The sequence below is a fragment of the Myxocyprinus asiaticus genome, chromosome 36 (assembly GCF_019703515.2).
Source record: "Myxocyprinus asiaticus isolate MX2 ecotype Aquarium Trade chromosome 36, UBuf_Myxa_2, whole genome shotgun sequence".
Lineage (NCBI taxonomy): Eukaryota > Metazoa > Chordata > Actinopteri > Cypriniformes > Catostomidae > Myxocyprinus > Myxocyprinus asiaticus.
In genome coordinates this window covers 31,884,155-31,909,777 of record NC_059379.1, presented here as the reverse complement: position 1 = coordinate 31,909,777, position 25,623 = coordinate 31,884,155, and the positions used below count along the sequence as shown (strand labels likewise).

At 38.3% G+C, this 25,623-nt stretch overlaps 1 protein-coding gene across 2 annotated transcripts in view; it reads right to left on the bottom strand.

The window, feature by feature from the left end:
* The window catches only part of LOC127427381 (rho GTPase-activating protein 27-like), a 68,056-nt gene that overhangs the window by 4,450 nt on the left and 37,983 nt on the right, over positions 1 to 25,623 (bottom strand). The window contains exons 3-16 of one of the 2 annotated variants that reach the window (XM_051674969.1): positions 24,853 to 25,326; positions 22,894 to 23,109; positions 22,655 to 22,735; positions 20,984 to 21,091; positions 18,832 to 18,900; positions 17,212 to 17,279; positions 15,962 to 16,049; positions 15,771 to 15,872; positions 15,032 to 15,130; positions 14,771 to 14,873; positions 14,035 to 14,160; positions 11,341 to 11,439; positions 10,888 to 10,965; positions 9,566 to 9,694 (exon numbers count right to left, since the gene is read on the bottom strand). In XM_051674969.1, the coding sequence (XP_051530929.1) occupies positions 9,566 to 9,694; positions 10,888 to 10,965; positions 11,341 to 11,439; positions 14,035 to 14,160; positions 14,771 to 14,873; positions 15,032 to 15,130; positions 15,771 to 15,872; positions 15,962 to 16,049; positions 17,212 to 17,279; positions 18,832 to 18,900; positions 20,984 to 21,091; positions 22,655 to 22,735; positions 22,894 to 23,109; positions 24,853 to 25,326 (1,840 nt within the window). The remainder of the gene's footprint in view (positions 1 to 9,565; positions 9,695 to 10,887; positions 10,966 to 11,340; positions 11,440 to 14,034; positions 14,161 to 14,770; positions 14,874 to 15,031; positions 15,131 to 15,770; positions 15,873 to 15,961; positions 16,050 to 17,211; positions 17,280 to 18,831; positions 18,901 to 20,983; positions 21,092 to 22,654; positions 22,736 to 22,893; positions 23,110 to 24,852; positions 25,327 to 25,623) is intronic. The other variant, XM_051674970.1, reaches the window with a different exon arrangement.

Sequence of the window (25,623 nt, the reverse complement as noted above, 5' to 3'; positions counted from 1 at the left end):
GTTATGTAATTTTGCCTCACAAGTCACAAATTTGTGAGGCAAAATTGAGCAATCCGATGGCAAGGTTGTCATGGGTGCTCGTGTGCGTTCATGGATCTTTTGAGTTTAGAGGGATTGTCGGCGGTTGGCGCTTTCGTGCGTGGGGTTAATGCGCATGTTTTCTTTTTTCTTTTTGTTTTGTTCGGGGGGAAGTTCGGGGTTTGATTGTTTCACTAATGTGGAATATGGTCTGTATAATTTTGTTTTTGACACACAATTTATTTTTTCTACTATATCAAAATGTCAAATGTTAATATGAGTGGATTGTCTCTCTCCACATGGAATGTAAATGGGTTGGAGCACCCCATAAAAAGAAGGAAGGTTATTACTTTTCTTAAGCGTAAGAAATATGATATAGTGCTTCTTCAAGAAACACATCTCTCCCCGCAGGAAGCTGAAACATTTGGGAAGATATGGGGTGGACATGTTTTCTTTAGTGCTGGCTCAAGTAAGAGCAAGGGAGTCATTATATTGATTAATAAATATCTACAATTCAAATGTCTCAAACAGACTAAAGATAAATTAGGGAGAGTCATTATTGTTTTAGCTGAAATTCAGGGGCAAAGTTTGATTTTGGCTAATATTTACGCACCTAACGCTGATGATCAGGGCTATTTATAGATCTTGAAGGGATGCTGCAAACCGCTGGAACCCCTCATGATATAATATTGGGAGGAGACTTTAATCTTTTGATGGACTCAGTCCTTGATCATAGTGAAGCAAAACTGTGTTAGCCCCCAGAGCAACACTGACACTTCACAGGATGTGTAAAAATCTTGGTCTTACAGATATTTGGAGACTTTTGAACCCATCTGGTAGGGATTATACATTTTTTTCATTGGTCCATAAGATTTATTCTAGAATAGATTTTTTTTTTATATCCAAATCCCTCATTTCATCTGTTGTTTATTGCTCAATTGGAAATATCTTAGTCTCAGATCACGCTCTGGTGAGTTTAGAGGTGTTGCCACATATAGAGAAAAAGAAATCATATAGTTGGCGCCTTAATGTGTCCCTTTTGCAAAATCCTGATTTCCAACAAATGCTAAAGGCTGAAATCATTGTCTATATGGAGACCAACTGGTCCTCAGTATCCTCTGTGGGCGTAGCTTGGGAGGCACTTAAGGCGGTTCTTAGGGGTCGGATCATACAGTATGCCTCATTCACCAAAAAATCCAAAGCACAAGAACTCGTGGAGCTGAAGCGCCGTATGTCATCTGATGGCCTCAGAGAATTTACCCGACTGAAATATAGATATAATACTATTTTGTCATGGAAAGTGAAGTTTTGGTTATTCAGGGCAAGACAGTCATACTTTGAGTCAGGGGACAAAGCAGGAACACTTTTGGCTAGATATATAAAGCAGAGAGAGTCTTTTTCTGCCATTCCCTCAGTGAAATCTGCTGGTGGTGAAATATTTACCTCGGCCATTGATATTAATAATGCTTTTAAAGAATTCTACTTTGATCTTTATAGTTCCACGTCTTCATCTACTGATGAGAATATTAGGAACTTTGTGGAACCATTAGATCTTCCTAAACTGACGACTGAGCAAAGGAGTTCTCTTGATTCTGAGATAAACTTGGAGGAGCTTGATGAGGTAATTAAGGCCTTGCCTATAGGCAAGGCTCCTGGGGCTGACGGCTTTGCCGCTGAGTTTTTCAAATCTTATGCTACAGAATTGGCTCCACTTTTGTTAGAAGTTTATATGGAATCATTAAAGAATGGAAAGCTTCCACCAACCATGACACAAGCCTGGATCAGTCTGATTCTTAAAAAGGAATAAGATCCAAATTATGACATCACTTATACATATAGATCAGGTGGGGTTTATTCGGGGCCATATCTCTTCAGATAACATTAGGCGTCTCATCAATATCATGTGGTCAGTAGCAAATGATCAGACTCCTGTCGCTGCCATCTCACTTGACGCCGAAAAGGCGTTTGATATGGTAGATAAGATTTTGGAAATGTATGGTTTCGGGAGTACTTTTATTGGTTGGATTAAGCTACTTTATAGACACCCTGTAGCGGTGGTACAAACAAATGGACTAATTTCAGATTTGTTTACTCTGGATAGGGGCACCCGGCAGTGTTGCCCTCTTTCCCCCTTATTGTTCTGTCTTGCCCTGGAACCATTAGCAGCCACGATAAGAAAGGAGGATGATATTCCAGGGGTGATTGCAGGAGGCGTGGCGCATAAGCTTCTACTTTACGCAGATGATATTTTATTATTCGTCTCCGACCCTACTAGAGCTATGCCTTGCCTCCACAGAATTATTAATTCCTTTTTCAGGTTCTCAGGATACAATGTCAATTGGTCTAAATCCGAAGCTTTAGCTTTGACAGCGTACTGTCCAGTGGCCCAAACAGGGAATTAAGTATTTGGGAATTTTATTCCCAGCAAATTTGTCTGATTTAGTTAGAGTTAATTTTGATCCCTTAATAAAGAGGTTTTTGAATGATGTGGACAGGTGGGCTTCATTACATTTATCGATGATTGGGAAGGTTAATGTTATTAAAATTAATTGTATTCCAAAATTCAACTACCTGCTACAGTCTCTCCCTGTAGATGTCCCCCTCTCTTACTTCAAGCAATTTGATAACATAGCGAAGTACTTCATTTGGAATGGTAGCGTCCCAGTTTAAATTTCAATAAGTTACATAGGCCGATTGACAATGGTGGGTTAGGCCTACCCAAGATTTTGTTTTATTATTATGCATTTGGCCTTAGACATTTGGCTCATTGGTCGCTTCCACCTGAGAGGGCCCCTCCCTGGTTTTGTATTGAAAAGGAAGTTCTTGCCCCAAAATTGTCACTGCAAAGCCTTTCGATCAAATTAGATGGAGAGGTTGAGTTGCACCCCGTAATTTTGCATTTGCACTCGATATGGACAAAAGTGTCCAGAGTGTTTAATTCGGATATTTATTTAAACGTAGCCTCGAGCATATGGCTGAACCCTAAACTATGTATTAATAAGTCCCCTTTCTGTTGGTCAGATTGGATTGTGAGGGGGGTTAATGCACTCAGTGACCTATATGAGGGTGGAGTATTGAGACCTTTTGAAAATTTGGTTCAACATTTTGGCATTCCCAGATCTCAGTTTTATAAGTATTTACAGCTTCACCACCTACTCTGCACTGTTTTTGGGAGTGGCACGCACCCCCCTAAAGTGGCGGATACTCTGGGAGTGGTGATTGCTGCTTTTGGGAAGGGTCATGAGGCATCAGTGTATTACTCCCTGCTAATTCAGAGTCTGGGGGACGGAACTTTGAATTCTCTCAATAGATTATGGGAGAAAGATCTAAACTTGACATTTGGGGAGGGGGTGTGGGCTAGGATCCTAAAAAACATCAAGTCTGCATCTAGAGATGCAAGGGTGTGTCTGATGCAATTTAAGATTTTGCATCAATTTTATTGGACCCCCTCTAGATTGTATTGGCTTGGTCTTAAAGACACTCCCACATGCTGGCGATGCCAATCAGAAGACGGGGACACAACCCATGTTTTTTGGGGATGTGTTGGGATCCAGGAGTTTTAGTTGAGGGTTCAGTGCTTTGTGTGTGATGTAGTGGACACTCAATTTTCATTTTGCCCCAGACTGTGTATTTTGGGTGATGGGGCGGTCCTGAATATAGATGATAAATATATCAAAAGTTGGGTCCAAACCAGCGTGATGACTGGCAGACAGGTAATTCTCAGGGGATGGAAGTCAACTAATGCGCCCTCATTTCATGAGTGGTCTACCGAGATGGACAGGGTAGCAGCATTTGAGGAGATGGCATGTAGAAGGCTAGGCAACCTGGATTTGTACATCAGGAAATGGGGCAGCTATTTAGCCTTTTTGGAAGGCTCTCGGGGAGGGGCAGTGGAGAGAGACTAGTGTTTTTGTGTTTTTTTTCTTTTTCTTTTTTTATGTTTCTAAACATTTTCTGCTGTTTTATTGTCTATATGTGTGTCTTTGTCAGTTGGCTTTTGACCACTGGGGTGCTCATTTGTGTCGGGTGGGGGTGGGGGGGGGGTGGTTAATGCATTTTCTGTCTATTTGATTTGCTGCATGGAATCAATTAAAATTGTTAATAACAAAAAAAAATGTTAATTACAAAAATGTATGCATGTAGCGCCCGCACCGAGCATAACAAATGCAAGGATTGTTCCTCATCCAAATTAAATGGAGGAGAGAAGAACGCTTGAAGGTGAACCACCTGGACTCTGAAGGGCGTAATTAGAACCTTAGGCACATAGCCTTTTCTGGGTTTGACAGTGGCTTTTGAAAGTCTGGGGCCAAACTCCAGACATGAATTGTCAATTGATAGTACATGTAAGTCACCGACCCGTTTTACTGAGGCCAGAGCCAGCAGTAGTGCGGTCTTAATGGAGAGCATGTGCAAATCAACGGAGTCCAAAGGCTAGAAGGGGGGGCCCTGCGAGGGCCAAACTTAGGTCCCAAGTCAGGACTGTAGCCGGCCGAGGTGGATTTAACCATCTTGCTCCTCTAAGGAACTTTATGATTAAATCATTCTTGCCTATAGTGGCGCCGGCTTCAGGTGCGTGATACGCAGATATAGTCACCACATAAACTTTGAGCATTGACGGAGTGAGTCCTGCATCTAATCACTCTTGAAGAAATATGAGAATTTCATGTATGGGGCTGTTTACTGGGTTTTTGCCATGTGAAAGACACCAATCAGTGAACACATTCCATTTTAGCATGTAGAGGTGTCTCGTGGATGGCGTTCTGGTCTGTAAAATGGTGTTCATGACTGAATGCGTCAGTTCTGGTGCATTTAGTGTGCTCCATTATGGGGGCCACACATGCAGTTTCCACAGCTTGGGCTGGGGATGCCAGATTGTACCTTGCGCCTGAGAGAGGAGATCCCTCCTCAGTGGTATTTCCCATGGCGAGCTGTATAACATCTCTATCATTTCCGGAAACCATGGCTGATTGGGCCATTTTGGCATAATTAACAGAACTGTTTCCATGTCCACTCGGACTTTGTGGTGATTCACAATATCAAAATGAAAAGCTCTCAAAGCTAAAAAGACAGCCAGCAGCTCTAGGTGGTTGACATGTCATGGCCATTTCACACCTGTTTCCAGGTATCAAAAGTCAGGTGTCCATTACACACCGCACCCCAACCTATGTTGGATGCATTTGTGGTCAGCACTTTCTTTCTGAAAACTTTACCCAGCATAACACCCTGTTGGTAGAAGGCTGGTGCTGTCCATGGTGCTAGAGCAGCCAGACAGTGGCGAGTTACCGCAATGCACATGAAAATGAAATGACTTCAGTGATAATTTTTTCAGTTTGAACTGAAACAGACACCGAAGAATGGTCTGTATGCACTCATTCATGAGGTGCGCATGCATGAACTCGTAAAAAGGAGATTTACTGGTTGGGGAAAAGTGTGCTTTTTGGCAGTTGACATTAGACCAGATTTTCCATATGGCAAAGCAGCAAGTCTCTGTGTTCGCTCAGTAGTGCCTCTGATTGGCTAGTAATAACCAATTGCTGAGGTAATTCAAAACACACACACCATTCATTTTCAATGGGGTCATATGGCGCCATATTGATACATTTGGTGAATGTGCGGGGAGCCAGAGACAGACTGAAATGAAGGACTTTAAATTAATACGCAGTTCCCTCAAATGCGAATCTATAAAGCCATCTGTAACATTGTACAATTGATACATTAAGTACGTGTCCTTCAGATCTGTTGACGCAAATCTGTCCTGAGGGCGGATGTGCGATAAGATCTGTTTCTGAGCTAATATTTTGAATGGGCGTGTCGCATGCACGTGATTCAAGTGTCTCAGAACTAGAATGGGCCAAAGCCTGCCGTCCTTCTCCAGAACGAGAAATTAACGGCTGTAAATCCCGCTGTGTGTGTTGCAGTATGTGCACGCAACACCGGCATATCGTGTGGTCAGACCACAGATTGTGCTTGATTGTTGTAAACACCAGCTATAACACGCCTGTGAGGACTTGCCACGTATTCGTGCAGCAGGACAGCAGGCTTATTAATTAATGAAACAACCTCTATCGCGTTCTTTGCGAGAAGATTGTGTATTTCGGCTCGTACACTGGCGCATCTTCGGATGGAACCGTGGAAGATAGAACACCATTGAAACGGGGCGGCCGATGTGCAAACTGGATCGTATAACCATTTTCGATAATTTTTTAGCACCCAGTCGAATTGCCAGTAAGAACTCACCACGCGTCTGCGTAATGGGACTGAGGGCAATTTGGTATGTTCATAACAAGGTATGATGCGCCACTCACCACTGGGAAGTGGTTGCGCATAATGTGAGGCTTTGAAGTGGGAATGCCCTGTATTGAAAAAGTGTGAGCGTCTCGTGCATGTGCAACAAGCACTGTAATCTTTTTTCAGTCTTTGTAATTCATTACAAGATATAATGCACCGCTCACCACTGGGAAGCAGTTGTGCAAAATATGTGGGCTTTGAAGTTGGAAAGCCCTTTATTGAAAAAGTGTGAGCATCTTGTGCGAGCGCTGTACTTTTTTACCATCTTTGTATGTTCATACATGATATAATGTGCCGCTCACCACTGAAAAGCGGTTGTGCATAATGTGCAAATTTATTGAATGTGATTAGTGTGACACAGAAAAAACATATTGAACAACATTTTGAACAACAATATTCCTTTCCTGACAAACAACAGTGGGGAAGTGGGGAACGGTATTGTGTGTCAGGAGAGCTTTGGTGCATGGGGGGTTTTCCCCGTCGGCGCAGGTCTTGCGCTGAGGCAGCTGCCTTTGTGTGGCTTTATCAGTGACTCGGCAGTGACATTTTCCGGTGCTGAGGCAGCTGGTGTGGGGTTTTAAGTCAGGCACTGGACCGAGACAGAGCGGGAGCGAGTAGGTTGTGATGAAGTACTGCTCCATTTTGGCATAAAATGTCTCATAGCCTGTGATTGTTGCGGAGTTGTGATGTAGTGCTCAGCAATTCTATTCACAGAGCCTCCGAAAAGGCCAGCTGGAGACACTGGAGCATCAAAGAGTGGCTTTTCCCGTGTCACGCATTTCTGTGAGGATCAGCCAGATGTGACGATCCAAAAACACCAGGTTGCTCATTGACTTGCCAATGGCCTGTGCAGTGAATTTCGTGGTTCGCAAACGCTAAGTAGTGGTGCAGAGCTCTTTGAATGTCTCTGGATCATAGCCTTGCTTGTCCATTTGTTTGAGGAGAATGCAGATCTGACGACAGGATGTGCCTCTCGCACAAGGAACACTTACGGAACGACATCTTTAAAAGGCGTTGTGATGTTTGCCAGAACACTGCAGGGGAGCGAAGCGTCTTCTCATTGCTGTGAAGATTCTGCCCACTGACTCATTTAGTCGACAGTGAAGCAGTAGAGGGCTTCTAGAAGAGAGATTAATCGCTGTCTTGAAGGAAGAAAATTCTGAGGAATGGTGTTTGCACACCTGCTTTTATAGCGAACAGCTTCGTGCCTAAAAACCATAGCCAATATTAGAATATTACCGTTATTGTAGAGAGGTTTCAACTAGGTCGTGTGGAAGGACACTCCCATATGCGTTAGCATGCAGCGTCAAGTGTGTTATAAGGGAACTATTGATTAGGTAGTTAGGTAGATAGGTACGTTCTTGATTATATGTATAGAAACAATATAGTGTATGTTTATTGCAAAATATTCCGATATGTACAAATTAGGGCTTTCAATCGATTAAAGTTTTTAATCAAATTAATTACATGACATGCCAATTAATTAATCGCAATTAATCGCATACAATCATTATTTGTTGAGAAAGGCCCCCAAATAAATATAATTAATATAAAAATGCATAATAATTCAAATGTTTATAAATATAATATGTAGGGCCTATAATAAATATATGACACAGTTTGAAATGCAGTTTTAAATAAATTGCATTATTGTGGCAGATTAATAAGACATTGATTAGACAATACAAAAAGTGGCTTAAGATCTCAATATATTGTTTGTTTTATTCTCATATTATTGAACATGCCTACAGTTGCAGCAATCTACAGTATTTTGCATTCAGTTCGTCAATGTGTCAAGTTCTCACAAGACACTCTTGCATTCCATCTGCACTATTTTTAATTGTCGCTTTATGTACATCTGCATGTCTCAGACGGACACGTTTGGAGCATCTCACTGGTATTCAGCGCCATAAACGCCGCATTTTTAGGATGCTGCGTCAAGTTAAATATAGTAGAAACTTTGAAAATCGTAACAGCTCGTAAAAAACCAAAGTACTTCAAGCCTGAATTGCTGGTATGTAAGGAAAATCTGTACTTTTATTATGGAAATTATGTACGCGTCAGGGGGCATGATTATTTATTTTTATGATTATTATTGTAATAGAATTAATCGCACTAAATTAACATGTTAAATTGACAGCCCTACTACAAATATATACAGTATAAATAGTTAAAGGGTGAAGGGAGGCCAACTCAATTGCATCATTCACAGTGCGTCATTGGAGTGGGCAGTCGCTCCTGGATTAGTTTTGCGGGCTTTGTTGGTTCTCTGATTGGTGAAGCTTTCTCTACTGGACCATGGGTAATGTAGTTCACCAGGAATTAGAATTTTAAAAACAGGAAAGAAGCATGATTTATAAACAATGAAGTTGAAATAACGTAGACTGAAGGCTACAACAAAAGTATATTCCATCGTTGAACAACCTCGGAGCTCACGGTATGTCTGCCTTTTAAGGTTTATAAGTTATTGTAAAAAATCAATTCATATTTAGAAAAAGTTAATGGGATTTTTACTTCCGGAACCAGACTGTTGTGCTCTATTACACAGGTCTCTGGAATACTAGATTCTGATTGGTCAACAGCTGCATTCTGTGTTCAACTATTTCTGTATAATGACTTTGAAAGTATATAATTGACCGGCAATTGATTTCCTACATAGCCATGCAAGTTTCATGTCTCTAGGTTGTCATTATCACTTAATAAATATTATAAGGCTAATACAAGATCCCTCCTATGCATCTGGTCTTGATCACACTAAAGGGGTTTATTTTGCGATAACAACCGGCTGACTGTACATTATCCTGCTTATTACACAGCTACTAACCTAAAAAATAAATGCATGGACATAAAATATTGATGTGTTGAAATTATGTATTTATGTGACAAGAATGAAATTGCTAAAACAGCTGAAATTCACCTCTGGTTTGCGTCGGAGTTATGCTGGTGTTTATTTGTAATTAATGACCATCTGAATCCTCATTATCCATTACAGGACTACTTGCCAAATAAATAAATAAATGCACATGAAACCTTGTCTAAGATATGAATGTGCGGTTGTTACTCAGAAATATCAGACTGCTAGATGGCGCCATAGATCAATCAGAATCCCGTATTCCAGAGAGCCGTTTAATAAATATATATATTGACATTACATTGCCATCACCATTGGATTGGTCATTTTAAAACACATACTGGTCAGTCACTACAGTCCTATTCCCCCAGTGTGTACAGTATGTAAGCGATTAAATGTATATCTTACTGATGCCACAGATGAAATCATTGAAGAGACTGTAAGGGAAGAGAGGCTCCTGCAGCTCTCTGAAGAACAGCTTTAGTGCTCCTGTGATCACATGGATATCCCAGTTACCCTCCTCCAAGTCCAGATCCTCTGAAGGGACAAATACAGACACATGATTCAGTTCATGCTTCAGGGAATCATTTCCAAACTGGACTAAAGTGGCAAGAGAACACTGTGAACTTCTTGGAAAATGCTGGTCAAGAGGCTGTTTACATTATCATAAAAGACAAGATGTAAGTAAAAAAAATTAGTATGTTCCTCCTGAAGACAATAAGCTGGGTTTCTACAATGTACTGTAAGGGCATCCACACACTTTTTTATATTGTGTCAGAAAACTGCAAATCCATTGATCTCAGTAGGGACGGTGCATTGCAAGGACGTAGAGAAAAAACGCAAAAGTGACGCTCTATCATGCAAGCAAAAGTTGAGAAATGTTTTTATTTTGCAGCAATACACACTGATATTGGCGGGTGACTCTCACGAAACCTGACAAGAAAATGTCCAGGTTATATTTAACCCCAAATACAAAGCAAAAACAAAAAATATATTAAATTATATTTTGCATAAAGAAAAATATTTTTTGCATCATGTATATTATCATGTTTGTGTGTAATATTATTTTCAGTACACTTAAACACATTTAACCCCCCAAATTTACCGAAATGCGTTCAGATGTTACTTTTAGTAATCCCAACATTTTCAGTGATGATGCTTATTATCATAACACTGTATTACAGTATTATTACCGATTTTTTTTAATTAAATTCAGCGTAAATGAAAGGCAGTGCCAAAGGAGTACTACTATGATATATAAATACTTTACAATTTAAATAACATATAATCTTTTCACATTACGGTAATGAGAATATCATAATAACCATCTTTTTTCATATTACGGTAATGAAAATTGAGGGGCGAAATGTGCGTATCCAATTCTCTGTATTTGTTTTGTTTTGCTTTTGTTTATTTATGAAGCACCATGAAAATAAAATAATAAAACAAGAATACAAATCAGAAAAGAGATGTGCAGGAGAGGTTTGAACCCCAGATGGGCTTATTTGAATATCACTCCTTATTAATGGCAGACATTTACAGCATAAAAATCAGAGGTGAAGTAAAAAGAGAAGACGTAAAATTTAAAGAAAAATAACAACATAAACAACAGAAAATGTAATGCTTGATATTCCTCTTGATTGCCACAGCTCTCTCCACACCTTCAGAACACATATTACACCGACTGTGTTGCTGTGCTGAAGTGTAAAAAAAATGCAGCTAAGATTTACCATGATCTGCTTTGAAACGCAGTTTCTGAATGACCGCCAGATTCCCACTAACCCTGTAGAGTCCATCGATTTCCAAACCTGAGGAAGGATGACAACAGAAACAGGTCAGGCTGCTTGATTTTTATGCATTAAATTACACCAAATATTTAAATATGTATTCTATTATTGTAGATTTCAATAAACAAGGTTCCCAGACTTTTTGACCAATGAATTTCTATGACTTTTCCAGTCATTCGGGATTAATGGATAAGGATTTTTAAAACTATTTTACAGAGATTGCACTCTCAAACAGCAATTTCTAGCCAATCAAATAAATAACATAACATTTTAACTATTATAACTAGAAAAATCTTTCATGACTTTTAGGATTTTAATCATTTTCATGATTTTTCCAGGCCTGTAACACAGCTGTAGAATCCATAAGGGTGAAAACCCTGTGAAAAGGTAACGCACCTCTTTTCTCTACAGTCCGGATGCATAACTCCACAAAGTTTGGTACTGTGGTCCTCTCCTGAGCACACAAGTTGTGCAAGTGACATCCAAATACATTTTCTGGTGGAAAAGAGGCAAAGGTACACAACAGAATAATTTCAAACAAATTCTGACTTTCTGCAACACGAACAGGAAATAGATGAATAGCTGAATAGATGATTTCCAGGGGCGTGGCTAGGCTGCTGACCCCATACTCCTCGCTGTGCTCTGGTGGTTTTCGTATTATTTTAGCATTTTAATACGTCCAATACATTTGTTTTATGGTTGTTTTATGGTTGTTTTATGTTTGTCATTGTATGATTGAATTCCTTTTTGCCTTGGACTATGGATTTTACGAAACTATGGATTATATTTAGTTTAATTTTGTTTGTTTCAGGCTTGGTTGCACAACCTCATGGCATGATTTCCTATACGAGAGAACACCTGTTGTCATTCAACTGTTTCTAGTCATTTACCAACTTTACAACAATATATAGACTGCTCTACTCGTCACAATTGGACAATCCTGGACCAGTGCTTCGGTAACGTGTCTGACGCCAACAAAGCCATATACAGACCGCCATCGGGTGAGTCAGATCACAATGTAATACATTTGTTACCTAAGTACAGGGCAAGGGTTAAAAGGGAGAAGCCTGTTGTCAAAGAAATGTAACAGTGGTCAGACCCCTGTAAAGAGAGACTAAGAGATTGTTTTGAAGATACGGACTGGGACATCTTCTTCGAGAACTTTGTTGGTGCAAATGAACTAACAGAGACAATTACGTCATATTTTAACTAATGCAAAAATAATGTTACAAATACAAGACTTATCAAGATATACCCAAATAATAAAGTATGGGCCACAAAAGAAATGAAGAGATGTCTTCATGAAAAAAGATCTGCATTTATCTGTGGCAATTTGGTTTTATTTAAAGAAAAGAAACGGGAACTTTAACTTAAGGGGATCATTAAAAGGTCCAGGCAGTTGTATCGAGATAAAATGGAGAAAGAGTTTAGTTTTGGTCATGTAAAAAAGGCCTGGGATAGTCTTAATGCAATGATGGGTAGAGAAGCAAAGAAGCAGCATAGTCTCTCTGTGGATATTATGTTTTTGCCAGTGAACTGAACCAGTTTTTTTGCAGGTATGGTTTTGATTTTGAAGACTATGGTGTATCCATTGACAATATATGTAACATGGTAGATCGTGATCCAATTATAATAGATATAGGTGAAGTTGCAGCCAGCCTTGCTAAGATCACTCGACTGTTTCAATACCTACTTGATGTGCATGTTGTGCCTAATTTATTGAAGATGACCACAATTATACCTGTACCCAAAAAGAATGGACCTTCCACACCAAACGATTTTAGACCAATTGCACATACTAGCATTCTATGTAAGTGTATGGAAAGTATTATATTGGGCCGTCTTACACTTTCTCACTGGCAGTTAGATAAGTTTCAGTTGGCTTATAAAGCCCAAAGGGGTTCTGAAGACGCTACTCTAACACTATTGCACATGGTCACTAAACACCTTCAGCACCCTCAAGCTTATGCTAGAGTTTTATTTATTGATTTTAGTTCTGCATTTAATACTATTAGGACTGACATTTTATTACAACAGCTTTTTAAACTGTGTACTAATGGAAATATTGTGCTGTGGATTTAAGATTTCTTAACAAATGGACCCTGGAGAGTACTAGTTCAGGATTCCATGTCACAGGAAATAACTGCAAATATAGGTGTACCTCAAGGATGTGTGTTATCACCAGCCCTTTTTCCTATTTATATTTATGAAATGCAGATTCAAGATAATAACTTCTGTTTACTTAAATATGCAGATAGAGTGTTCCTATATGACTTGCGTCAGTAAACTGTTGAGCTGGTGTCAGGAAAGTGCCCTGCTGTTGAACATAAACAAGGCAAAATAACTTATTGTCTGTAATAAAAGGGAACATTTACCATTACGTCAACCTGGTATAATTAATGGCCAAGTTGTGGAAATGGTTGAAAGTTTTAAATATCTTGGACTGTTCTTAGATTGTAATCTGAATTTTACTATAAACACTGATCACATTTATAAGAAGGCAATGCAATGCTTATACCTTCTTAGGAAGCTGAATAACCTTCAAGTGAGCAAAGATATTTTGGAAATGGTTTATATTAGTTTGGTGGAGAGCATCATGAGGTATAATATTACATGTTGGTATGGAAACGTAGGGGTCAAGAACAGGAATAAATTAACAAGAGTTATGAATATTGCAAGTAAAATAATTGGGAAGCCACAAAGACAGATTTCAAACATATATTTAACTCAAACAAAGAGGAAAGCCATGCTGATAGTGAAGGATCCTTTACATCCTCTGTATAATGAATCTGAAAGATTGCCATCAGGTCGATGATATAGAATATTTTGAAGAAGTCATTTACGTATCCCATCTTCTGTTGTTTTAATGAATATGTAATTGTTGATTTTGATGTGTTGATGATTCTGATGTGTACAAGGCTAAAAGGAAAGGGTATGAGTGCAGTTGAGTGCATGTGCAGATGTGAAAATCTGTATTTCATTGTTTTATGTAAGATGTTCTTAATGTTCTTAACTAACATGTGGGGGGCCAAAGACAATTTTTCACGTGAGTGGACAATAAAGATGAATGAATGAAAGCGGCCGTCCAACCTCTGATATAGCCTTTGTCTTTGACGGACTGCAGGGTGGGCCGCTTCAGGAGAAACTTCTTCAGTTTGGTGCGGACTTTCTTCTGATCTGCTTCAGATGCTGAACTGGTGGAAGGCTTTCGAGTTGCTGATGAACAGGAAGAGGATGTTGCATATTTAAACATATGTACATATTTAAGTTGTTATACTGTATGTTAACATACAAATATTAGCTTGTTATAGCGCCACCTTGTGGCTGATCCTCACAAAATTTGGTATACAGTTTAATTTTGGCAACCTGTTAATGGATGCCAAATGTCATAATGATCTGTCAAAATGATTTTGTGAACAGGAACAATGTTCTAGGGAAAGTTTGAAAAAGTATTTTTTTCTGAAAATCAAAAATGGTGGAAAATGTATACCGGTACACTGAAATTAAATCAGAGATTTACATTTTTATTTTGTTTTGCTTGAGGAATTATATTTTTCTTTATTCTAGCCCATATGGTTGGGAAGTTAATAGCGAAAACGCAAAAAGGCTTATTATACAGTAGCTCTACTTAGAGTCACATGCTTGGTTCGGTGCATGGACCCCTAATACTTGTTTCATAAATTAAATAATAATAAAAAAATCTTAACACTCTTAAAAATAGGAAGAAAATCATCTGGAACTGGACTGACATGAGGGTGAGAAAATAATGACAGATTTTACATTTTTGGGGGCACTATCCCTTTAAGAGTTTTCATTGCCACGTTACCATTGCTCATTGTTCTTTTGTCTATGGATCTTTCCTCTCTATCTGTGCTGGAGGACTTCTCACTGATTTCCTCCTCATCTTCAGAGTGATGCTGATCCAAATCCTGAAGGCCCAGAGCCATGCAGAAAAACAGACAAGATAGTGAGATCTCTTTGAAAAAAAACATAACCCAGTTCTCTCTCCACAATGAAGTGAAGAAGAATGTGAGGAATACTTGATATTGAGGAACTATTCATGTTTGTATTGCAGTGTGAGACTCACCAGCTGGCGTATGGTATCTATGATGATTTTATGCCAGTCATTGATGATGCTTTCCGTGTCGTATTGGATCAAGTACTCCACGCCAGTCCGACTCTTAAGCTGAATGCACAACACACATGGAGCGTATCAAGAAGCCACACTAGTAAAGTAGTAATGATTTAATGCAAACTTAATCTGATGGTTTTGTCGTGATACAGCGGGGTTCAAAAGTCTGAGACCACAAGCGAAATTCCCTCTGTTTTGCAATTTTCTAATTCAATACAATTTTACTGATTACAAATTATATTATCATTACAATTTGAGTTCAAATGTGAATTAAAAGTTTTATATGAATACTGGAATTTCCTAGTATTTGGCATGTCTCTCTTTTGCTTTAATGATATAGTAGCATGCACTCAAGCTGGCATGGACTCAAAAAGTTTATGAAAAACCTGATGATATGATGTTATTACAGCATGATTTGAGAACGTTCCAAAGAGTATCTTGTGTGCTTCAATGGAAGCAAGACAATCTGACATTTTGTACAAATGTGCTTCTTTGGTTAGTGAAAAGTGCAATATTTTAAATATTTCTTTTACATTTTATGTCATAACTTTTTGTTCTTCATTTCATATATTTATCCTAAACTCCTAAATCGTTTATTCCAAATTTAAATGAGACTTTTGAACCACATTGTATATGATTATCTCACAAAATCTTTGGGAGTATTTTCAAGTGGTAGTGTTGTAACATGTCATACCTCCAAAACATTTTTCTTGCTTGATTTGTCCTTGGTTGCCCAGCCAATTGTTGCTCCTTTTAAATCCACTGTGAATTCTGGGACTATCTGATTTGACTTGCTCTGCATATTTGAAAAAACATTCAGTGTTAGGAGAAAAAAAAAATGCTATCTGACAATGCAGTTCCACATTCGGTGGTTTCGATTCTCACCGATGATCCGGTTGGTGTGGACTTTGGGTCCTTATGGAATGTCAGTATTCCTCCATGAAGAACCGTCCAGGAATGAGCCCAGTTCTTTCTGTGAAAGGATTAACAAAATTTGACACTTTAAGATAAAAGTAATAAACATTAAAAACTATAAAGCTAACAAAACACTAACACCACTCCTGAGTTAACTCTTAAAAAGGGGAAAAACATAAAGATACCTCAAAATATTAAAAAGACAGTTAGGTGGGGCCTGGGTAGCTCAGTGGTAAAATACGCTGGCTACCACCCCTGGAGTTCGCTAGTTCAAATCCCAGGGCGTGCTGAGTGACTCCAGCCAGGTCTCCTAAGCAACCAAATTGGCCCGGTTGCTACGGAGGGTAGAGTCACATGGGGTAACTTCCTCGTGGTCGCTATAATGTGGTTTGTTCTTGGTGGGGCACATGGTGAATTGAGCGTGGTTGCCGCGGTGGATGGCGTGAAGCCTCCACACGCGCAATGTCTCCGTGGCAACGCGCTCAACAAGCCACGTGATAAGATGCGCGGGTTGACTGTCTCAGATGCGGAGGCAACTGGGATTTGTCCGCCACCTCCCGGACTGCGGCCAATCACTATGCGACCACGAGGACTTAGAGCGCACTGGGAATTGGGCATTCCAAAAATTGGGAGAAAAAGCGGAAAAATCCCCCCCCCAAAAAAATAAAAATAAAAAAATTAAATTAAAAAGACAGTTAGGAGATGTTAGGCAAGTTAGTCTCAGTCACCATTCATTTTTATTGCATTTTTTATTTTTTTGCAATGAAGGCTGTAAATGAGGCTGTCATTCTGTCTAACATCTCCTTTAGTGTTCCGTGGAAGAAAGAAAGTCATATGGGATTTAATCAACATGACAGTGAGTACATGATGACAGAATTTCTATTTTTGGGTGAACTATCCCTTTAATTTTCCAACATTTTAGGGCCCAACACATTCATTTTATTTAAATCTTTACAGTTTGTACCTGTATCTCTTATGAAAATAACATGTAAACGATTAAGACAAAACATTTGCCTTCTCACAGATTACGGCCATGTTACTTTTAAATAAAGATTGCGATATGATGCTGAAGTTTTTATACAAAGAACTCCCTTTTCAATTATTTTCTCAGAAATGTTTCACTTACTCATTTCTCCTCCCCCAGCCTCTTAAATGTTTATATTCCCCATTGGAATAAAAAAAAAAAAAACTCAGGTTAAGTTCACAATGGCCATCTTTACCTGACTTTTTTCCCATTTTCAGACACCTTTGTTTTGTTCAGGATTCCAGCCTTCTCCAAGTTTGAAACCTGAAAAAATAAAAAAAATAAAAAATTATTAATGAGTAAACACAGCCTCAGGAAAACTATTAAAAATAAAGAGATGAGATGTCTGATAACAGGAGAGTGAAAATAATAACCTTTGAGGTTCATGTCAAAACACAGAACAGAAAATGTGCAGCTAATGTTTCTCATTTTAAATGGGTCATTGACAAATAAGAAAATAAAAAAAAATCTTTTAAAAACACGTCATGTTCATAGAAATGTAATCTTTGTGTCCATGTTGTTTTTTCTAAAAAAAAATAAATAAATGTATAGGATTGTCCACACAAAACAAATAAATAAAATAAAAATAAAAAACTTATTTAACGACTTAAAAGGTATTACAATATTTTCCTTGAATACACATGAATTCACACAACTAAATCATACATTAGATTTTCAATTTATTTATTTATTTATTTATTTTTTACATATATTATGCACTTTTAAGATATGAATATCAAGAAATTTTCTCAGGGTTACTCCACTTGACCTGAACAAAAGGTGCCTTTTCATAAAAATGCCAAAATGTATTTATTTATTTATTCATTTATTATTTCACACACAGTTATGAGAGTCAAAAGGGGTGTTTGTTTTATGTTTATCTTCTCAACATAATGGCTACCTGCATGCTGGTTACAAAACCTGACTTTGTTTAGGTGGTATTTTTAAATATTAATAATATTTTACAATAACATTTTTTCACTGCACAATTTTTTTAAGAAATAACAATAAAAAAAGATTATTCCAAACCTATAAGACTTTTATTTATTTATTTACTTAATTACTTATGTACTTACTGTCTCTGGACGTTTTTACCACTTGTGAAAAAAATATTAAAATGACTTTGAGCAGGGGGCCAGGATAGCTCAGCATGTATTGACGCTGACTACCACCCCTGGAGTCACGAGTTCGAATCCAGGGTGTGCTGAGTGACTCCAGCCAGGTCTCCTAAGCAACCACATTGGCCCGGTTGCTAGGGAGGGTAGAGTCACATGAGGTAACTTCCTCGTGGTCGCAATTAGTGGTTCTCGCTCTCAATGGGGCACGTGGTAAGTTGTGCGTGGATCGCGGAGAGTAGCATGAGCCTCCACATGCTGTGAGTCTCTGCAATGTCATGCACAATGAGCCACATGATAAGATGCGCGGATTGACTGTCTCAGAAGCGGAGGCAACTGAGACTTGTCCTCCGCCACCCGGATTGAGGAGAGTAATTGCGCCACCACAAGGACCTACTAAGTAGTGGGAATTGGGCATGCCAAATTGGGGAGAAAAGGGGATAAAATTATATAAAAAAATAATAATAATAATTGACTTTGAGCTCAGGTGTATTCAAGTAATTATTTTGTGAATTTATTTTTGAATAAATTAATAAATCTAGACCAAAAAATTAGGGTCATGTCATTCACCCAAATAAAGGATTACATTTAATATAAACTATTTGTCATCACACTTCACTGGTTACTGTGCTGGTTTAAAAGTCAACGACTTTCTGTCTACGTTTTACAGGTATTAGCTAGTGTGTTTTGAAGGTCCTTACATTAGGAATCTCGGGAGAGCTGTAGATGTTGTTGTCTGATGTATTCAGATGATATGACGAGTGGAACTTCTGTTAGCGTAAAGACAAAGTCACATGCATAAATAATATTATGGATTAACAATAGTGCCCTATGAACATACACTAGGGGATGAATTAAAAAAGGAAGTAGAAAAGAGACAATAGAATAAGAAAGTGTTGACTGGCTTCTGGTAAATTGGGGCAAACAAATATATACTAAGTACTAAAATATTTTAAAATGCTGTAAAATATACAATATATCAATGTGTAACCAGATTTTTTACATTATCTCATTATCTTGTTCAAATTCATAACCTCAAATATGTACAGTACAGTACTAATAGTGATCTTAATAATATTTTCCATCATGCTGTGTTAGTATCGCTACAGTAAGCTCAATGGATCAGTTGAGTGATAACAGGACAGATAGTGAGTGTATGTTTGCATACCGGAATGACAGTATCTCATCTCTCATCACTACAGAATGGGAGGAATTTTAATAGCCCAATGCAATAACAAAGTGTCTCAGGTGTGTGCTTGAGCTTATTTAGGAAACACTGTCGCTAAGGGCAGATATGAAGGATCAGGTGTTTTGCTGTCAGTCCCATGGGAATCTCTCTGTGAAAGTGTTTTTGTATATATGAGGATGGATGAGATGTAGGAAAAAGTAAGATATTATACAACACCTACTTACGGGTTTCACAGAATCGGAGGAACCTTTAAAGACCCCATGAAATGGTTTGACAAGTCAGTTTTCTTTCCTGTGTTTATATATGTAATTTTGCAACAAGAAGTTGGGGAGGGACATGTCGAATTAGCCAGTATCATAGCCATGAACCATGATTTGCTACTTGCTATGAGACATTTTGAGATTATAGTCATAATATTTTGAGAATAAAGTAAAAATTATTAGAATAAAGTTGTTGCATTGTGAGAATAAATCAGTATTTTAGAGGGAAAAAAAATCTCAATATTAGGCTAAACAGAGGGTCATTATCACAACGATAGAACGGACGCCGAGCCAGAAGCTTCATTAATGCAAGAGATGGATGTGGAAGATGTAGTTAAATCATAAGCCTACTTTTGTTTAGGATTTAGCAATAAAGAAATCCTTGATCTTTAGGCTCATCAGCACAGAGTTATTAGTATCCGGACTCTGCACCTGTTATGTAGGAAATTAAATTTATTCAGGAGAAAGAACCAGACATATTCGAGCAGTCCCGCTCTGCATTGTTATTGGGTTGTCCTCTCTAAACAGTATTGTAACAGAGGGTATGTTACCACATACAATGTCTTGAAATGGACCTATATAATTCACAGCAGTTCCAATTATTTTTCGCTTCACTTGAGTGCAAGCCTATATCTCACGCCTCCCTTGACAGGCGCCCACATGTTGAAAACTCCTGCACTAATGCACTACTCATTCATGAACAGACAGCTCGCAAAAACTTCCCACAAATTCAGCTCGGTTGCATAGCCAAGTTATCTCCCTGGTTAGTGGTGTTGTATATAAAGTCCCAGACACTCCACTTTGATGTTGTCCACCACATCACTTTCCTTTCGATTTATTCTCAAAATATTATGCCTTTAATCTTATCCTGCTTCAAATTTCTTCTTGTAATTTTACATTATTCTCAAAATATTACGATAAATGACAACTGCAAATTTAAATTGTTACATTATTTAAATTTTATTGTTAGCATTAGTTTCTGCACAATGAACAAATTAGCCGACAAGTTGTAATTTTCACTTTGATCGGCAACTTAAATTTAAAAGGTGTTTGATCCATTTATTGTGCACCTGACATTTGCTCATCTAAAATTCTGAACAGGTGTCAGTGTTGTGCGCTTAATATAGGCCCTAACTGTTATTTGACAGGTTGGTCATATTTTAAGTCATGGAAGGAAAGATTCTTCTTATTCTTATATTTTAATATGCCCTGTGGGCTAAGCTCCAGTTGTCACTGAAGTCTAGCAATGCCCCTGATTGTTAGTTCATGATACCTAATGCATTAACTAATGTTAACAAATGGAACCTTATTGTAAAGTGTTACCATTTCATAGGGTTAATTAATTTTAAATGTACCTCTTATTAAAAAAATTTTTTTTTTTTGCATATATCTGTGAGTACATACATCCTCCTGATATCCCGTACTGTGTCTCCAGTTATGCACTGATCCCATTCCATCCTGCTCACCCGAAGCACCATTTCCCACTCCATATTGGCCTGGACTGCCAGAGTACTAAAGAGAGAGGAAGACAAAATCCATATTTAGCTGGGTTTTCTGATAACATTATAACTTAATGCTTTTAAGATCATCTTAACTAACATTGTGGGCCCTGTTTTAGGATCGCTAAGCGCTTAGCGCAATGCTATGCGATATGTCATTTAAGTCAGTGGGCATGACCATTAAGTTTTGGTATTTTCATGTAAGCATGCGCTAAATCTTGGCACAAGTTTGGTGAAAATGCATGTGCAAAGCGCTAATGGGCTGAATCAAGAGCCATTTATTTGTCAGGAGGAGGCACCATCTGTGTCCTATTATATAGTCCATTCCGTTTCAAGCACCAGTAATATAAACACATTCATAAGAAGTTGGTAGTGTAAATGGGTTGTATGTAATGTATTAGAAGAATACCTTTTGCAGTGACTTAAAAATAACTTCACTACAACAGGTGGAAAAATACCAATACAAATGAGATCATAAATACAATAATTAAATAAACTATGACTTCTAGAATTTTTACACAAATCTCATACATTTTTGTTTCATAAAACGGCTACAAAAGTGATTGTCAGGTCACAATTTGATGATCCACAATATTTTCAGGGTTTGGACATGAACTTTATTACCACCTGCTGGTGGAATCTGTGGAATGTACACATGCACATGCATCAGATGGATGTCTTTGGTTGTTGTGTCATGTCTTGCTGTTTTTTTCAGTGTTTCACCCCATGAGTGCTGCATTTTTAAGACACTGTTAAGTACTTCAAACTGTGTTTAGTTCCATTCCATTGTAATCTGTCTAAATTTTCAGAAGACTAAAATCTTTGGAACGCCCGAGAGGGGAATTCACCAAGAATGAATTGCACCACCAAAAGCGCTGTTTATTTGCATGCACTGTCTGCACTGGTTTAGCCTGATTCACTAAAGGAATTATGCAGATCAGGCAATGACACAAATGCACCCCAATCTATGTTTAACAAAATTTGCATGGCACAATTATGATCTTCCAGGTCGGTTCAGAACACTACATATACCACTGCGATCTGACACTTTCTGCCAAGACTGTACTGTGATCCAGTCATCTGAATCAACTCTTTAACATGCAGAAAGTGTGCTTGACTACACCGCACGTCTGGATATATGCCAGGTTATAATGCTCTTCTCCATCATTTGATCATTATTTGATGAATTACTGCTAATATGATCAACAGAAAATGTACACAAACATCTCTTTTTTTAATAAAATTCAGTGTACCGCTTGCTTTCCTCGGGCGGTAATAGTGCGATGTTAATTGTGGCAGGCAAATAGCACACAGTTTTGTGAAGGAAGCGCAATTTATAATGAGCTTAGTTTACATAGAAAGGAGTTTGTTTTTTGCAGAAAGGAATGACAATGACTTCATTTAAATACTCAAGATGCTGTGCTATTTCAAAGCTGATTAAACTAGACTGCAGGTAGTAAGTGAATAAGATGCAGCTTTTAGAGGTGAAATAAAATGAACAAAAGTGGTGTGACTGTTTAGTGAATTCGGCCCTGTAATGCAACAGATGTATTGTAGTTTTCTCAGTACATCCCACCTCTGGTAAGTTCCACAGGGACTTGGTGCCATCTCTTAGGTAGTAGTATGTCTGTCCCCGATCATCTAGCGACTTGATCCACTGTTAACAGGACACTTCATTAAGTTAACCAAATTACAAAGCTAGCCTACAGCCATATTATCATGTACCTCACTATTAATAGCAAGTTAATCAACCCAAATAATAAGTAAACCAACTTAAAACAAGAACACACTGAGGTTCTGTTGGTCAGTGTGTACCTGTTCCTGTGTGTGATCACTCGTGAAGACCCAAGTTCCATCAAGGTCTATGCTGAGGGACCAGCCAGGAGGCGTGTTCTGATCCAGGCTTGCCCTGGGGATAGAGGCCTTCTTCACATGGATCAAAGAATACTCTGCGGAAAGGGGCACAGAGAGTGTAGATGTTTCCTCCTCCTGGTCTGGAGATGCTGGGTAGTCTTCCTCAGGAAGTGGAAGCTACATTTTTGGGAAGCAAAGAAGAGAATATATAATGTTAAATGTACTGTAAATAGAACTGTTCAGGTTCCTAGTTAAAAAAAACCCGGAAGAGAATTGTCATTTTCGAGCCAACAGCTAGATTTTCCTATGTTTTTTTTTATAATGGCAGTTTTGGATTTATGAGTAAAATAAGGTCTGTGAAACATTACTTGAAGATACGTGGACGTTTTGTTCTACAACATAAATCACACACTGTAATACCCCAAATGTGCATTTTGAAGCAGCTGTGTTAAAAAAAGTATGTTGCTAGATATGGACTACAATGGTTTTCTGTTTCGTCAGGCACGCACAACCACATGCTTGTGGTAGTCCTTATTTAGCAACTTGTTATTAACATAATTTTTTTTTTTAAACAGCGGCTTTAAAATTCACATTTGAGGTATGACTGTGCAATTTATGTTGTAGAACAAAATGTCCAAGTATCTTCAAGTAATGTTTACCACAGACCTTATTTTATTGTAAAAACCCCATTATAAAAACCCATAGGAAAATCTCGAGGGAATCCAAGGCAAATTAGCCTTCCATGTTCGCCTATAAATTAACGTCACGGCTGAACAGCTCTATTACACAAATAGCAACTAGCTACTAGTAGAAAGGAACAAATTAACGTAATTATAGACAACTTAGTTCAAGGTTCATTGCACGTCCAGCCCAATCAACAGCATCTGCAGCATAATGTTGATTACCACAAAAATAATTTTAACTCTTACCTTGATAATTTAAAAAAAGCAAAAATCTGGGTTATATTGAGACAATTAGAATGAAAGTGAATGAGGCCAGTCCATAAACGTTAAAATACACACTGTACAAAAGTACGGCAACAAGATAATGTTAAAATTATTTAAGTGTGATAAAATCCATGTTCTACATGATTTTAGTGTGAGAAAATCGCTTACAGTGTTTAGGGCGTTACATCGTCATGGTATCAATATTGTAATATTGGATATAACTTTACACAGATATGGTTAGGAAGTGATTTTATCAAAATAAAATCATGTAAATGTTTATATTGTTTACGTTTTGTGGCTATACTTTTGAAAAAAATTTTATTTTAACATTTATGGACTGGCCCCATTCACTTCCATTGTAAGTGCAGTTCTTTTAAATAAACGATGGTATAACAGAGGGACGAGTTAAAATATATATTTTTTTTGTGGTAATCAACATTATGCCACAAATGCTGTTGATTGAACTCAGGGATGTAGATTCCAGGAGGTAACCCCCCCAATAATCAAAACAAGCCATTACAACAACAACCCCCCCGCCCCACCAATTATTTATACCATGATCAATGGAAACATGTAAATGCTTCATGCTGCAACCCCCCCAATGTTCAAGCCAAATCTACGCCCTTGATTGAACTTAACTTGTACTGAACTAAGAACTTTCTTTAAAAAATCAACTAAAAGTTGCACATTGCAGTATTGTTGAAAACTGCGAATACAGTTTAAAAAGCATCCCAGGTGTAAACCTCATGAAGATAGTAAAGAGAATCTAGAAAAGGGTGAATAATTTAAAGAAGCAAAAATATAACATCGTTTTGACTTGTGTAACATTCGTGATCACTACATAATTCCTATACTTCCATTTGTGGTATTTCATAATCTTGATGACTTGACCATTATTTTGAAATGTTGGAAACAGTAATAATAAAGAATGAGTGGACAAGACCATGCTTAAATCTGACAACGAATTCCATACCGGGCAATCTTCTAGAAAATTCCTGCTCTCTGATAAGCCAGTATCCTCTGGAGGATCCCAAGAGCTCTGTCCCGACACAGAGTTGAAGAAGTAATGCCTGCCAGAATTCTCATCCAGCACCTTCTCCCAATCTGAGCTCCACCTCTGAGAAGGAGGAGGAGGGCTCACGGGCGAGCAGCCTGGAGACTGGGGAAAAGACGGTGGGGAACGGGACTCCTCCGCCCTCACAAGAGACTCCATGGAGTAGCTGAGCGGATACTCCCAGGTGCTGTGGCCCGTAGAGGGGTGGTAGTAGTACTCTTGCCCGCTCTGGTCGTCAGTGTGGACCTCCCATCCTGAGTCCAGAAGGTGGGTGTCGGGAGGGGTCGGGAACTCCTGTGATGGAGAAGTAGAGGGACTGGACGTGTCAATGACACTTTTGCGCAGCTGAGGGATGTTTACGTACACCGCTGTAAGGGTGCTGTCATCCTCTACCTGACAAAGAAAAAATATATAGAAAGAAGACCAATGATATTAAGGTAACCTGTGGTTGAAGAAAATACAAGTTGACTAATGCATGGACATTAACTTTTTGTAACATGAATATTTTCTTGTAAAATGCATCTATTTGTATAAGGGAAAGTGTACAGGAAAGTGTTGTTTAGATAATGTGACTGGTCACCATTTCTTTTAAGATTTTCACCAAATTTACACGTTAATTCAGTGCGATTAATTATATAAAAAAGTTACACAATTAATCATGTCCCCAGATTGTAATAAGGAATATTCCTT